Raw genomic sequence first — 14,413 nt, forward strand, 5'->3', positions numbered from 1 at the left:
AAAATCTTTTCCTCTGTAAAGTAGGCCTTTATTGTGGAGAAGGCTCTGGACATATTTCACAATGATTCTTCTTCTCAGCCTCCTGCCAGGACCATGAAAGATCTTTTTCGGTTCTTCATTGTGAGAACCTGGTGAGATTCCTGGAGACAAAACCCAGAGCAGTGTGGAGGCCTCCCTAACACGGCAGCCCCCACTAGTTTCACTGATTCTAGTCCATACTCAGTCTCCAGCAATCCATCAAAATTACCATTTAATTATTCCTAATTCATGGCTTCAGGGGCCACTGCTCCATGTAAGGAGGTCTTGACTGTGACTCTCTGGATTTACCTCTCCCCACATTTCAGGGTGATGGGTTGCCCTGTGACCTCAGTTTTATGATGAATGCAAGAAAAGTCATTAGTTTCGAGTTTATCCAGCTTTATCTGGTAGTAAGGAGGGAAGTGATAACTTCCAAGTTTTTTATATTTTGGAGCTGAAACCATGAGTCCTATTTTTTTTTTTTTTAAAGATTTATTTATTTATTGACTGATTGATTGCTATGTTGGGTCTTCGTTTCTGTGCGAGGGCTTTCTCTAGTTGCGGCAAGCGGGGGCCACTCTTCATCGCGGTGCGCGGGGCTCTCACTATCAAAGCCTCTCTTGTCGCGGAGCACAGGCTCCAGACCCGCAGGCTCAGTAGTTTTGGCTCACGGGCCTAGTTACTCCGCGGCATGTGGGATCTTCCCAGACCAGGGCTCGAACCCGTGTCCCCTGCATTAGCAGGCAGATTCTCAACCACTGCGCCACCAGGGAAGCCCCTTAAGTCCTATTTTTAATTAATCTTTAAGCAGACATATTGCTACACAAGATGGACTTCAAATTAGCACAAACTAAGCCAAGTTCACATGCTAACTACCTTAAAAAAATTTTGTTTCACTTTTGACAAGATTTCTCTAAATATGTCATCTCTAAAATCAATATATTTGACTAATTTCTCTGACCCATTCCTGTTCTTAAGCTCTTCCATTTAAAATGGACTTCAGTGTGTAACTTGCCAATATAATAAACCTAACCAAAATCCTGCCATCATCTGTCCGCTCTCTCATTGGTACCTGGACCTTGTATTACATAGAATAAGATCCATGTGGCCCATATATTTTATTCCCCCAATTTACCAACAGCTTCTGTGGGTCCCCCACAGTGCACAGTTACTCAGCTAGGGAGACCGTGACCGTGCCTCCCACTGCCGAGGACGAATGCCGTCATCAACCCTGCAGAACCTGCATTGAGGCTGCAGTATGTTTTGTGCACGGAAAGTGACTTTGGCCTCATATCTTAGACAGGAGTTTGCCGTATTTCTCTGTAAACAGTTTCCACACCTCAACTTGGCTCCCAACTCCACCAAACCGACAGATAGTTGCTTGAGGGAAATCTTGGCTCCTAACAGACTGCAAAGGGCTTGCCTCAGTACACATGTGGATTTCCCCCCCGTCTCCTTAAAATTTATGGAAAAACAAAAACAAAAACAAAAAACTTATGGAAGTAGCCGCCCTGCCAAGCCTCCTAAGAAGCTCAGCGCTCATTGGATAGGGCTGCGCCCAATGGGAGGCGGCGGCCTTCGCGGGTGGCTGGCGCGCTGCAGCGGCAGTTGCCGGGAGACCGTATCAAAACCGGAGAGCTCTGTTGGCGTCTTGGTTTACCGCCTGAGTTGGTGGCCGCCAGAGCGGGAGAGGGGGAGTCTCGTCGGCCGAGATGGTGAGCTTGTCGGGGGTCTCAAAACTAGTTGGTTGTCTATTGATTTAATTCTAGTTTAGAGCCAGCCTGCTTCTAAAAAAGGATTTGAAGTGCCCAATCGGAGAATAAAGTGGGAAACTCGTATTTGCTTTCAGAGACCTCAGGTGCTATTATTTAAGGGACTACTTGGTTGTCTATTGATTTAATTCTAGTTTAGAGCCAAACTGCTTCTTAAAAAGGATTTGAAGTGCCCAATCTAAGAATAAAGTGGGAAACTCGTATTTGCTTTCAGAGACCTCAGGTGCTATTATTTAAGGGACTTACTTGGTTGTCTATTGATTTAGTTCTAGTTTAGAGCCAAACTGCTTCTAAAAAAGGATTTGAAGTGCCCAATCTGAGAATAAAGTGGGAAACTCGTATTTGCTTTCAGAGACCTCAGGTGCTATTATTTAAGGGACGCTCCTGGTGGCTTCCAGCCTTTTTTCGCATTTCTCCACAGTATATTAAATCCGCCCGGTAAAAATCTTGCTTCCCACACATCTGGAAATTTGGGAAATGTTTAAGAACCGCTGAACAAATGAGTGGAAATGAAGGTCCAGGAGAGAGCGAATGAATAAATAACAGCAGGTTGACCTATTAAATGTATATTAGAAAAACGTGACCTTTTTTTAAAAACATCTTTATTGGAGTATAATTGCTTTACAGTGTTGTGTTAGTTTCTGCTGTATAGCAAAGTGAATCAGCTGTATGTATACATATATCCCCATATCCCCTCCCTCTTGCATCTCCCTCCCACCCTCCCTATTCCCCCCCGCTCCAGGTGGTCACAAAGCACTGAGCTGATCTCCCTGTGCTACGCAGCTGCTTCCCACTAGCTGTCTATTTTACATTTGGTAGCGTATATAAGTCCATGCCACTCCCTCACTTCGTCCCAGCTTACCCTTCCCACTCCCCGTGTCCTCAAGTCCATTCTCTACGTCTGCATCTTTATTCCTGTCCTGCCCCTAGGTTCTTCAGAACCTTTTTTTTTTTTTAAACATTCCATATATATGTGTTAGCACATGGTATTTGTTTTTCTCTTTCTGACTTACTTCACTCTGTATGACAGACTCTACGTTCATCCACCTCACTACAAATAACTTAATTTCATTTCTTTTAATGGCAGAGTAATATTCAATTGTATATGTGTGCCACATCTTCTTTATCCATTCATCTGTCGATGGACACTTAGGTAGCTTCCATATCCTGGCTATTGTAAATAGAGCTGCTATGAACATTGTGGTGCATGAACTCTTTTTGAATTATGGTTTTCGCAGGGTATATGCCCAGTAGTGGGATTGCTGGGTCGTATGGTAGTTCTATTTTTAGTTTTTTAAGGAACCTCCATACTGTTCTCCATAGTGGCTGTATCAATTTACATTCCTACCAACAGTGCAAGAGGGTTCCCTTTTCTCCACACCCTCTCCAGCATCTATTGTTTGTAGATTTTTTGATGATGGCCATTCTGACTGGTGTGAGGTGATACCTCATTGTAGTTTTGATTTGCATTTCTCTAATGATTAGTGATGTTGAGCATCCTTTCATGTGTTTGTTGGCAATCTGTATATCTTCTTTGGAGAAATGTCTATTTAGGTCTTCTGCCCATTTTTGGATAGGGTTGTTTGTTTTTTTGTTATTGAGCTGCATGAGCTGTTTATATATTTTGGAGATTAATCCTTTGTCCGTTGATTCTTTTGCAAACATTTTCTCCCATTCTGAGGGTTGTCTTTTGGTCTTGTTTATGGTTTCCTTTGCTGTGCAAAAGGTTTTAAGTTTCATTAGGTCCCATTTGTTTATTTGTGTTTTTATTTCCCTTTCTCTAGTAGGTGAGTCAAAAAAGATCTTGCTGTGATTTATGTCAAAGTGTGTTCTTCCTATGTTTTCCTCTAAGAGTTTTATAGTGTCCGGTCTTACATTTAGGTTTTTAATCCATTTTGAGTTTCTTTTTGTGTATGTGTTAGGGAGTGTTCTAATTTCATCCTTTTACATGTAGCTGTCCAGTTTTCCCAGCACCACTTATTGAAGACTGTCTTTTCTCCATTGTATATCCTTGCCTCCTTTGTCATAGATTAGTTGACCATAGCTGCGTGGGTTTATCTCTGGGCTTTCTATCCTGTTCCATTGATCTGTATTTCTGTTTTTGTGCCAATATCATATTGTCTTGATTACTGTAGCTTCGTGGTATAGTCTGAAGTCAGGGAGTCTGATTCCTCCAGCTCTGTTTTTCTTTCTCAAGATTGCTTTGGCTATTCGGGGTCTTTCGTGTCTCCAAACAAATTTTAAGATTTTTTGTTCTAGTTCTGTAAAAAATGCCATTGGTAATTTGATGGGATTGCATTGAATCTATAGATTGCTGTGGATAATATAGTCATTTTCACATTATTGATTCTTCCAATCCAAGAACATGGTATATCTCTCCATCTGTTTGTATCATCTTTAATTTCTTTCATCAGTGTCTTACAGTTTGCTGCATACAGGTCTTTTGTCTCCTTGGGTAGGTTTATTCCTAGGTATTTTATTCTTTTTGTTGCAATGGTAAATGGGAGTGTTTCCATAATTTCTCTTTCAGATTTTTCATCATTAGTGTATAGGAATGCAAGAGATTTCTGTGCATTAATTTTGTATCCTGCTCCTTTACCAAATTCATTGACTAGCTCTAGTAGTTTTCTGGTAGCATCTTTAGGATTCTCTATGTATAGTATCATGTCATCTGCAAACAGTGACAGTTTTACTTCTTTTCTGATTTGGATTCCTTTTATTTCTTTTTCTTCTCTGATTGCTGTGGCTAAAACTTCCAAAACTATGTTGAATAATAGCAGTGAGAGTGGGCAACCTTGTCTTGTTCCTGATCTTAGTGGAAATGTTTTCAGTTTTTCACCATTGAGAATGATGTTGGCTGTGGGTTTGTCATATATGGCCTTTATTATGTTGAGGTAGGTTCCCTCTATGCCTACTTTCTGGAGGGTTTTTATGATAAATGGGTGTTGAATTTTGTCGAAAGATTTTTCTGCATCTATTGAGATTACCATATGGTTTTCCTCCTTCAATTTGTTAATATGGTGTATCACATTGATTGATTTGCGTATATTGAAGAATTCTTGCATTCCTGGGATAAACACCACTTGATCATGGTGTATGATCCTTTTAAAGTGCTATTGGATTCTGTTTGCTAGTATTTTGTTGAGGATTTTTGCACCTATGTTCATCAGTGATATTGGCCTATAGTTTTCTTTTTTTGTGACATCTTTGTCTGGTTTTGGTATCAGGGTGATGGTGGCCTCGTAGAATGAGTTTGGGAGTGTTCCTCCCTCTGCTATATTTTGGAAGAGTTTGAGAAGGATAGGTGTTGGCGCTTCTCTAAATGTATAATAGAATTCACCTGTGATGCCATCTGGTCCTGGGCTTTTGTTTGTTGGAAGATATTTAATCACAGTTTCAATTTCAGTGCTTGTGATTGGTCTGTTTATATTTTCTATTTCTTCTTGGTTCAGTCTCGGAAGGTTGTGCTTTTCTAAGAATTTGTCCATTTCTTCCAGGTTGACATGACCAGCTTTTGAACCTCACTTTACAGCCAAGGGGGAAGGGGTAGAGGGTGGAATGAGGAGGAATTCCCTGCATAGTGGTAAAGAGCTGGGTCTATAGAGGTCAGCTGCACGTCTTTGAATTCTAGTATGGTTGTTTATTAGCTGAGGAAACTTGGGTCAAGTTGCTTTAACTTTTCATGCCTCATATATAAGATGGGCAACACTAATAGTACCTGCTTCATTGATATATCATGTATTTACCTACCACATTTGCTTTTTTATTATGATATATTTCTCTGAATTTAGGAAGGAAGCCAAAAGCCTTTCGTTTTTTACTGTTAGCTATCTTCATTTCATTTGTTTCTGGGGGCTACATCAATATATTTTAAAAAATTAGATCCTGGAACACCAAAGTATGCTTTTTTTCCCCCCCTCATTTTAGGCTTCCAAAAGGAGAACTCTGAGCTTTAGTGAAAGGCATCAGAAATTAGTAGATGTCAACTATTGCAAAAAATTGCATGTCGAAGCACTACAGAGGCTACAGAATCAAATCAGGGACCAAATGGTGCAGAATGAGAATGATGACCGGGCTGTGCGCAAAAGGTTCCTCAGATTATTACGGAATGAACAATTTGAGTTGGATATGGAAGAGGCCGTTCAAAAGGTAAGTTTTACTATTCATTTTTACATCATTTTTTTCCTTCATTTTCTCTTTGGAAACAATGAAAGCCAACTGGAATTGAATAGAGAGACTAAGCATCAGGCAAAGGATGCCTCCCAGTGAGTCAGCCCAGTGTAGTGGTAAAGAGCTGGGGTTTTGGAGCTGGACTGTGTATCTTTGAGTCCTAGTACTACTATATGTTAGCTGTGGAACCTTGGGTAGTTTGCTTTTACTTTCTCTGCCCCTTCTAGAAAGTGAGAAGAATAATAGTACCTACTTCATAGGATTGTTTTAGTAATTAATCAGTTAATACAGGCAAAGCCCTTAGAATAGTGCCTGGAAGAGTAAGCACTCAGGTTTTTTTTTTTTTATAAATATGAAATCCATGATTACTAACTTCCACAGTTTTGTTCACATAAGTATAATTCTTTGCTTTCCCTAAAATTCTAAAGACAAAAATTTAAGAATACCTTTTTTGAATTTATTGAGATTAAACATGTACATTAAGTGGTAGAAAATGAACACTTATTTATTAGCTATGAATTTACTTGTATTTTTGATTTTTGAAATACTGCCTTGAAAAATTCAGGTATAATATGTAGGTATGTAACTACTAAAGTGTGGAGACAGTTTTTCAGTGCATATTTTAAGGGATGAGGGAGGTAGAAAAAGGGAAACCAACAAGAAACGAAATGAGTTCTCATAAATGTGAAAAAGATGTTCTGATATTTCAGTGTTTTTTGAGTGTCTGCTATATGTTCAACATTTTGTAAGATATTTTGGGGAATGGCAAAACCAAGTTTTAAAAGTGGTATTCATCCTTCTGAGTTTCAAATTCCAGAAGCTTAGACATGACTTTTTAACCCTGAGCAAGAAGATCCTTGGGGATTAGATTTTTTTGCCTATTCTTTTTATTCTTTTTTTTCTTCAATTTTAAAGAAAATCCCAGATATCATATCAACTCTCTCTTGTATACTTCAGTATACATCTTACAAAATATGGATTTATTTTTATATAGCAGCAGCATAATGCCATTATCTTACCTGATAGAATTATCAGTAAATAACTTCAAGGTATCATTTAATACCATTCCATAATCAAATTTCTGTGATTGTGTCAGAAGACTGCTTTTATAGTTGGTTTGTTTTAATCAGATCCAAACGTGGTTTATCCAGTGTATTTGGTTATGTCAGGTCCCTTTTAATCTAAAACAACCCTTCCCTGTGCTTTTTTTTTTAACTTCATGTTTTTAACTTGGTAAAGAAGCTAGGCCAGTTGTTTAATAGGATATCCCACTTTCTGAATTTATCTATTTGCTTCCTCAGTGGTTCCTTTACTTTGTTCCCCTATCTCTTATATTTCCTCTAAATGAAAGTTAGCCCTAAGGGCATGATTAGATTTAGGTACAACTCTTTTGGCAGTGACTCCATGGCAATGCTATCCTCGATATTTTATCCCACCAGCAGGTGCATACTGGTGCTGATGTTGATGCTAATGTTGATTAGTGGGTTTAATGAGACAGCCTGGTTCCTCCATTGTAAAGATCCCCATCAAACTTTAATCTTTGGTTTCACCAATGAATCTTTTTCATTATTAGGGGTTGCAAAACACTGATTTTCTAATGTTATTGTTCCTTTCACATTTAATTAGCTGCAATTCCTCTGTAAAGAACTTTCCTTCATCAACTAGAGTAATTTGGTACCCTGAGATATAGTTTTTACTGGAAAGGGAGATAAATAATTTTCAGAGTAAGAATTGGTGCCCTAGTCACTTCCATTGCTGTATGCCTATGTTGCTTTTTAAAATTTTGTTTTCTTGAGCTTTGGACTTTTTCTCTTTTTATTTTTTTTGGAGTCATGGGCCTTTATATACTTGAATTAATTGTATTTATTATTCTTTTTCATGCTCAGATTATCCTACATTTGGCCAATGGATGCCCTTTGATTGCTTCTGTGTCCTTTTGACAAGACTCCCTTAATTTGTGGTAGCTTCCTTGCTTTTTGTCAGAATACAGTGTTACAGGCTAGGGATGGTTAATTTTACGTGTTAGCTTGACTGGGCCATGGGGTGCCCAGATATTTGGTCAGCCATTATTTTGGGTGTTTTTGGATGAGATTAACATTTAAATTAATAGACTGAGTAAAGCAGATTTTGAACTGAAACAGCTCTTACTGAGTCTCAAGCCTGCCAGCCTTCAGACAGGAACTACACCAGTGGCTCTCAGGCCTTTGACCTTAGACTGTAACTAAACTGTTGGCTGGCTTCTGTCTCCAGCTTTCCAACTCACCCTGCAGATCTTGGGACTTGCCTGCTTCCGTAATTGCTTGAGCTGATTCCTTATATTGTTTCTGTTTCTCTGGAAAACCCTAATACAAGGTTCATCTTATAAATTTCTTGCTTCATACCTGGAATTGGCCATTGTACCAAGAAGTTCTATTATCATTTAGTGGAAATAATATTTAGAGACAATTTTGGGTTTAGATATGCTTATTGCTCTTGGGTGTTAGATATGCTTATTATATTGGTTCCAGGTCTTTTCAGCAGATAGAACTTGGACATATGCATATTTTTAACTTTTTGAGATAAGTTTAGTTTTACAGAATAGTTGCAAAAATAATACCTTTGACCTGACTTCCCTTTATGTTACCGTCTAACATAATCATAGAACAATTATCAAAATGAAGAAATTAGCCTTACCACAATACTATTAACTAAACTGTGAGATTTATTCAGATTTCATCAGTTTTTCCACTAACAACTTTTTGTTGTTGTTGTTCCAGTATCACAAATTGCATTTAGTTGTCAGGTGTCCTTAGTCTCCTCTAAGTCTCCTCCATTCTGTGGGTTCCTCCCTTTTTTTCTGTCTTTCATGACCTTGACAGTTTTGAAGACTATAGTTCATTTGTTATATTAGTTTTCTGTTGCTGTGTAACAAACTTCCACAAACTTAGTGGCTTAAAACAATATCCATTTATTACCTCACAATTTCTGTAGGTCAGAAGTCCAGGCATGGTGTAGCTGGATTGTCTGCTCGGTCTCACAAGGCTGAAATCAAGGTGTTGCCTGGGATGCATTCTCATCTGGATCTTGGGGCCTCTTCTCGGCCTGTTTAAGTTGTCAGCAGAGTTCATGTTCTTGTAGTTGTAAGCCTGAAGTTTTCATCTCCCAGAGGTTGCTGACATTCCTTGCCACGTGACCCTCTCTACACATGCAATTTACTTACTTTCTGGCACCACAAGATGTTCCAGGCTCAGCTTATTCTTCCCTTGCCTTGGAATCAACCAGTTCTCTAAGAAGACTTGGTTCCTTTTATTGGAAAATGGTATTTAGAAACCAAGGTCTGAATGATAGACGTGTTCATTATTACTGGGGTTTTACTGCTCTACTCCCTCTAGGTGGAAAGAACTAGAAAACAAACTAGAAAATAACCATACACACACATCTGTGTTTACATTTGTGTGTCTATCTGCATGTATTTATTAATAAAAAAAACCATGAGCCTGAGTTGGTACTGCTGACTGCAATCTGCCACCACAGGGGTCATTTTAGTCTTTTCCCTTTCCTTATTTGTAATTGCATTCTCCCAACAAAAAGAAAGCTGGCTCTCATTATCTACAATATATTTATTTATTCTTTCAACCGTAGAATACAAATAGTTTCAGAATTGCTAACCTGCACCCTTGTGAACAACAAATTTACTTACTACAATATAGACTTGGGTACAGTTCTTTGTGTCTTTAGCCTTGCAATATCTAGTCAAACTTTTTTCCAAAGTTACTTATGTCCACTCCTACCTATCTCCTCCATTGTGGTTATTTGATTGATTTTTGTTTGGTTGGTTTTTTTGTGATTGATTTTTAATACAGTTAATTTGTTATAGTCTGCATTCCATTGTCCTCCCCACATCTGATTGATTTCTTTTTTTTTTTTTAATGTTGAAATAATTACATATCCTTGGGAAGGTGCAGAGATAGTGCAGAGAGGTCCACTGTGCCCTTGGGCAGTTTCTCCCAATGGTTACATCTTACACAACTGTAATATGATATCAACCCTGTAAAATGACATTGCTATGTTATGCGTATATATTTCTATGTCATTTTATTACATGTGTAGGTTTATGCAAGCACCACCTCATTCAAGATACAGAACTATTCCATCACCACCAAGACCTCATTCATGCTACCCCATTATTGTCACACACTCTCTTCAAACCCCACTATGCCTGGCAATCACTAATTTGTTCTCCATCTCTATAATTTTGTTATTTCAAGAATCTTATTTTTAAAAGAGGATGTTATATAAACAGTCCTGCATGTGATTCCATACATATGTGGAATCATACATCTATAACCTTTATTTATTTATTTTTTTTAAACATCTTTATTGGAGTATAATTGCTTTACAATTGCTTTACAATGGTGTGTTAGTTTCTGCTTTATAACAAAGTGAATCAGCTATACATATACATATATCCCCATATCTCCCTCTCTTGCGGCTCCCTCCCATCCTCCCTATCCCACCCCTCTAGGTGGTCACAGAGCACTGAGCTGATCACCCTGTGCTATGTGGCTGCTTCCCACTAGCTACCTATTTTACATTTGGTAGTGTATATATGTCCATGCTACTCTCTCACTTCGCCCCAGCTTACCCCTCCCCCTCCCTGTGTCCTCAAGTACCTTCTCTACATCTGTGTCTTTATTCCTGTCCTGCCCCTAGGTTCTTCAGAACCCTTTTTTTTTTTTTTGTCTGTAACCTTTAGAATAGGCTTTTTTCACTCCACATAAGGCTCTTGAGATTCATCCATGTTGTTGGATGTGTCAGCAGTTGATTCCTTTTTATTATTAAGTAGTAGTACATAGTATGGATGTACTAGTTGATTTCATTTTAAATTTGCATATTATAAAATTCATTCTTTGTTATGTACAGTTCTATGGATTTTGGCAAATGCATAGGTTACTGTTTCCACCATCACAATGTCATACAAAGCAGTCCATCACACCAAAAAAGTCCCCTCATGCTTCCCCTTTATAGTCAACCACACTCACACCACCCCCCAATCCCTGGAAACCATTGATTTCTTTTTTGTCCAATAGGTTTATCTTTTCCATAGTATCATATAAATGGAATTATGTAATATGTCACCTTTTGGGTCTGACTTCTTTCACTTAGCAAAACAAATTTAAGATTTTGTGTTGTTGCATGAATCATTCATTTTAATTGCTGAATGGTATTGTAGTATTCTATTATATGGATGTACCACAGTTTGTTTATCCATTCACAGCATGAAGTAAATTTGAGTTGTTTCCAGTTTTGGGCAAATGTGAATAAAACTGAATACAAACTTTTGTATGAACATAAATTTTCATTTCTCTTGGATAGATATCTGATAGTAGGATGGTTGGGTCATATGGTATGTGCAAGTTTCATTTTATAAGAAACTGCCAAATCATTTTCCAGAGTTACTGCACTACTTTGCATTTCCTCAGGTAATGTATAAGAATTCCAATGGCTTTGTGTCCACACCAGTACTTGCTGTTGCTTTTTGTTCATTGAAATTTTTATTGAGATAATTATAGATTCATATGAAGTTGTAAGAAAAATACATAAAGTTCCTATATATCCTGTACCCAATTTCTCCCAATGGTACATCTTGCAAAAGTATAGTACAATATTACAAACAAGATATCAACAATGATGCAATCCACCAGTCTTGTTCAGATTTCCCCAGTTTTACTTGTGTGTGTGTGTGTGTGTGTGTGTGTGTGTTTAGTTCTATACAGTTTATAACATGTGTAACTTTGTATATATAATACCATAGCCAAGATCCAGAAGAGTTCCATGATCACAACGATCCCACGTTTTGTCCTTTTATAAGCATACCCTTCTCTTTCTTGTCCGTCCCTACCTCATCCCTAACTCTAGCAATCACTAATATGTTCTCCATTTCTATAATTTTGTCACTTAAAGAACATTACGTGTACAACTCATCAGTAAAAAGAAAAAAAAAATTTTAATGAGCAAAGGATTTCAATAGCCATTTCTCCAAAGAAGATATACAAGTGAGCAGTTAAGCACAAAAAACGATGCTCAACATCATTAGTCATTGGGGAGATGCAAATCAAAACCACAGTGAGATACCACTTCAGACCCACAAGGACTGCTGCAATTGGAGGAAAAAAAAAAAGGAAAATAAGTGTTGGAACCCTTGTGCATTGCTGCTGGAAATGTAAAATGGTGTAGTGGCTGTGCAAAACTGTTTGGTAGTTCCTCAAAAAGTTAAGCATAGTTACTATTTTACACAGCAGTTACATTCCTAAGCATATGACCAAGATAATTGAAAATCTATGTCCACACAAAAACTTTTACATAAATGTTCATAGCAGCATTAATCATGATAGTCAGATAAGTGGAAACAACCCAAATGCCCATCAGCTTGTGAATGGATAAACAAAATATGTTATATCTATACAATTGTATATTATGCAGCCATAAAAATGTATGCATTACTGATATGTACTGCGACATAGGTGAACGTTGAAAGCATTATGCTAAATGAAAGCAGCCAAACACAAAAAAGGCCACATATTGTATGATTTGTTTTAAATAAAATATCTAGAATAGGCAAATTCACACAGATAGGAAGTAGATTAGTGGTTGAGGGGTAAGTGGAATGGTGAGTGACTGCTAACAGGTATGGGGTTGCTTTTTCGGGTGATAAAAATGTTCTGTAACATTGAAAACTTACATCCACGCAAAAAACTGCACATGGATGTTTATGGCAGCTTTATTCATAATTGCCAAAACTTGTAAGCAACTAAGATGTCCTTCAGTAGGTGAATGGATAAATAATCCAGAAAATAGAATATTATTCAGTGCTAAAATAAATGAGCTATCAAGCCATGAAAAGACATGAAAGTGAAAGAAGTCAATCTGAAAAGGCTACATAATGTATGATTTCAACTATATGACATTCTGGAAAAGGCAAAACAATGGGGATAGTGAAAAGATCAGGGGTTTTGGAGAGGGTGGAATGAATAAGCAGAGCAAAGAGGATTTTTAGGGCAGTGAAACTACTCTGTATGATATTGTAATGGTAGGTATATATGTCATCATACATTTGTTTAAATCCATAGAATATATAACACCAAGAATGAACAGTAAGGTAAACTGTGGACTTTGGGTGTTAATGATGTGTCAGTGTAGGTTTATTGATTGTAACAAATGTCCCCTCTGGTGTGGGATGTTGATAGTGAGGGGGCTGTGCATGTGTGTGGGCAGAGTGTTTATTGGGAACTCTGTTCTTGTCAGTTTTGCTGTGAACCCAATACTGCCCCAAATAATAGTCTATTAAAAAAAAAAATGTTCTGGAACTAGGTAGTGGTGTTGGTTGCACAACATTGTGAATGTACTAAAAAACTGCTGAGTCGTGAATTGTGAAATGTGAATTTTATGCTGTGTGAATTGTTTCAGCTTTAAAATAGAACATGTTCCAAGAACATTATATAAGTAGGATCAAACAGTATGTAACCTTTTGGGATTGGATTTTTTCACTCAGTATAATTCCTGGAGATTCATCCAGATTGTAGTTTATATGAATACTCATTCTTTGTTGTTGCTCAGTGGTGTTCCACAGTATGGATATACCACAGTTTATGTGATCATTCACCTGTTGAAGGATGTCTGGGTATTTTGAATAAATCTGCTGTAAACATTTGGGTACAGGTTCTATAATAAACATAAATTTTCCTTTCTCTGGGAGAAATGCTTAAGAGTACAACTGTTGAGTTGTATTGTAAAAACTATTTTCCAGAGTAGCTATACCATTTTACATTCCCACCCAGTGAATAATGCTGTTTCTCACCAGCATTTGGTTTTGCTGCTACTTTTTGTTTTAGCCATTCCAGTAGGTATGTAGTGATATATCATTGTAGTTTTAACTTGAATTTCCTGATGTCTAATGATATTGAACATCTTTTCATGTGAATATTCTTTCCTAAATACAGAATGTAATCAAGTCTCTAGATCTTTCTACCATTTTATAGGAAATACAAAAGAGAAACAAGACACCCTGGTGAAGCAATCGGTCGAATTCAGAATGTGGGACATTCTGTGGGACATATGTCCTAATGGGGGGGGGGTAGTGTGTGAGGAGACTGTTAAAAAATAAAAGAGACTTAAGAGAAATCATAACTAGATACAATATATGGACCTTGTTTGGATTTTGATTTGAACAAACCAAAAAAAAAAAAAGGATCTTCGAGACAGCTGGGGAAATCTGAATATGGAAAAGTTATTAGACCTTACTAAGGAATTATTGTTAATTTATTTCAGTTTATTACTTGTATGGTTATATAAGAAGAAATTCTTGTCAGGTAGAGATCAATATTGAATTATTTACATGGTAATGATATATCTAGGATTTGTTTTTAAATACTCTAGCCAAAAAAAAAAATATATAGGAAAAAATGGGAGTGGAG

At 37.4% G+C, this 14,413-nt stretch overlaps 1 protein-coding gene across 2 annotated transcripts in view; it reads left to right on the top strand.

Annotated features, from left to right (window-relative positions):
- MNS1 (meiosis specific nuclear structural 1) overlaps positions 1-14,413 on the top strand; it is an 88,854-nt gene that overhangs the window by 27,796 nt on the left and 46,645 nt on the right. The window contains exons 1-2 of one of the 2 annotated variants that reach the window (XM_059913219.1): positions 1,642-1,733; positions 5,718-5,939. In XM_059913219.1, coding sequence (XP_059769202.1) covers positions 1,731-1,733; positions 5,718-5,939 — 225 coding nt within the window. In that variant the 5' untranslated portion in view covers positions 1,642-1,730. Of the gene's footprint in view, positions 1-1,641; positions 1,734-5,717; positions 5,940-14,413 lie in introns of those variants that run through there. The other variant, XM_059913220.1, reaches the window with a different exon arrangement.

This window comes from Balaenoptera ricei, chromosome 2, assembly GCF_028023285.1.
Source record: "Balaenoptera ricei isolate mBalRic1 chromosome 2, mBalRic1.hap2, whole genome shotgun sequence".
In the NCBI taxonomy this organism is placed as follows: domain Eukaryota; kingdom Metazoa; phylum Chordata; class Mammalia; order Artiodactyla; family Balaenopteridae; genus Balaenoptera; species Balaenoptera ricei.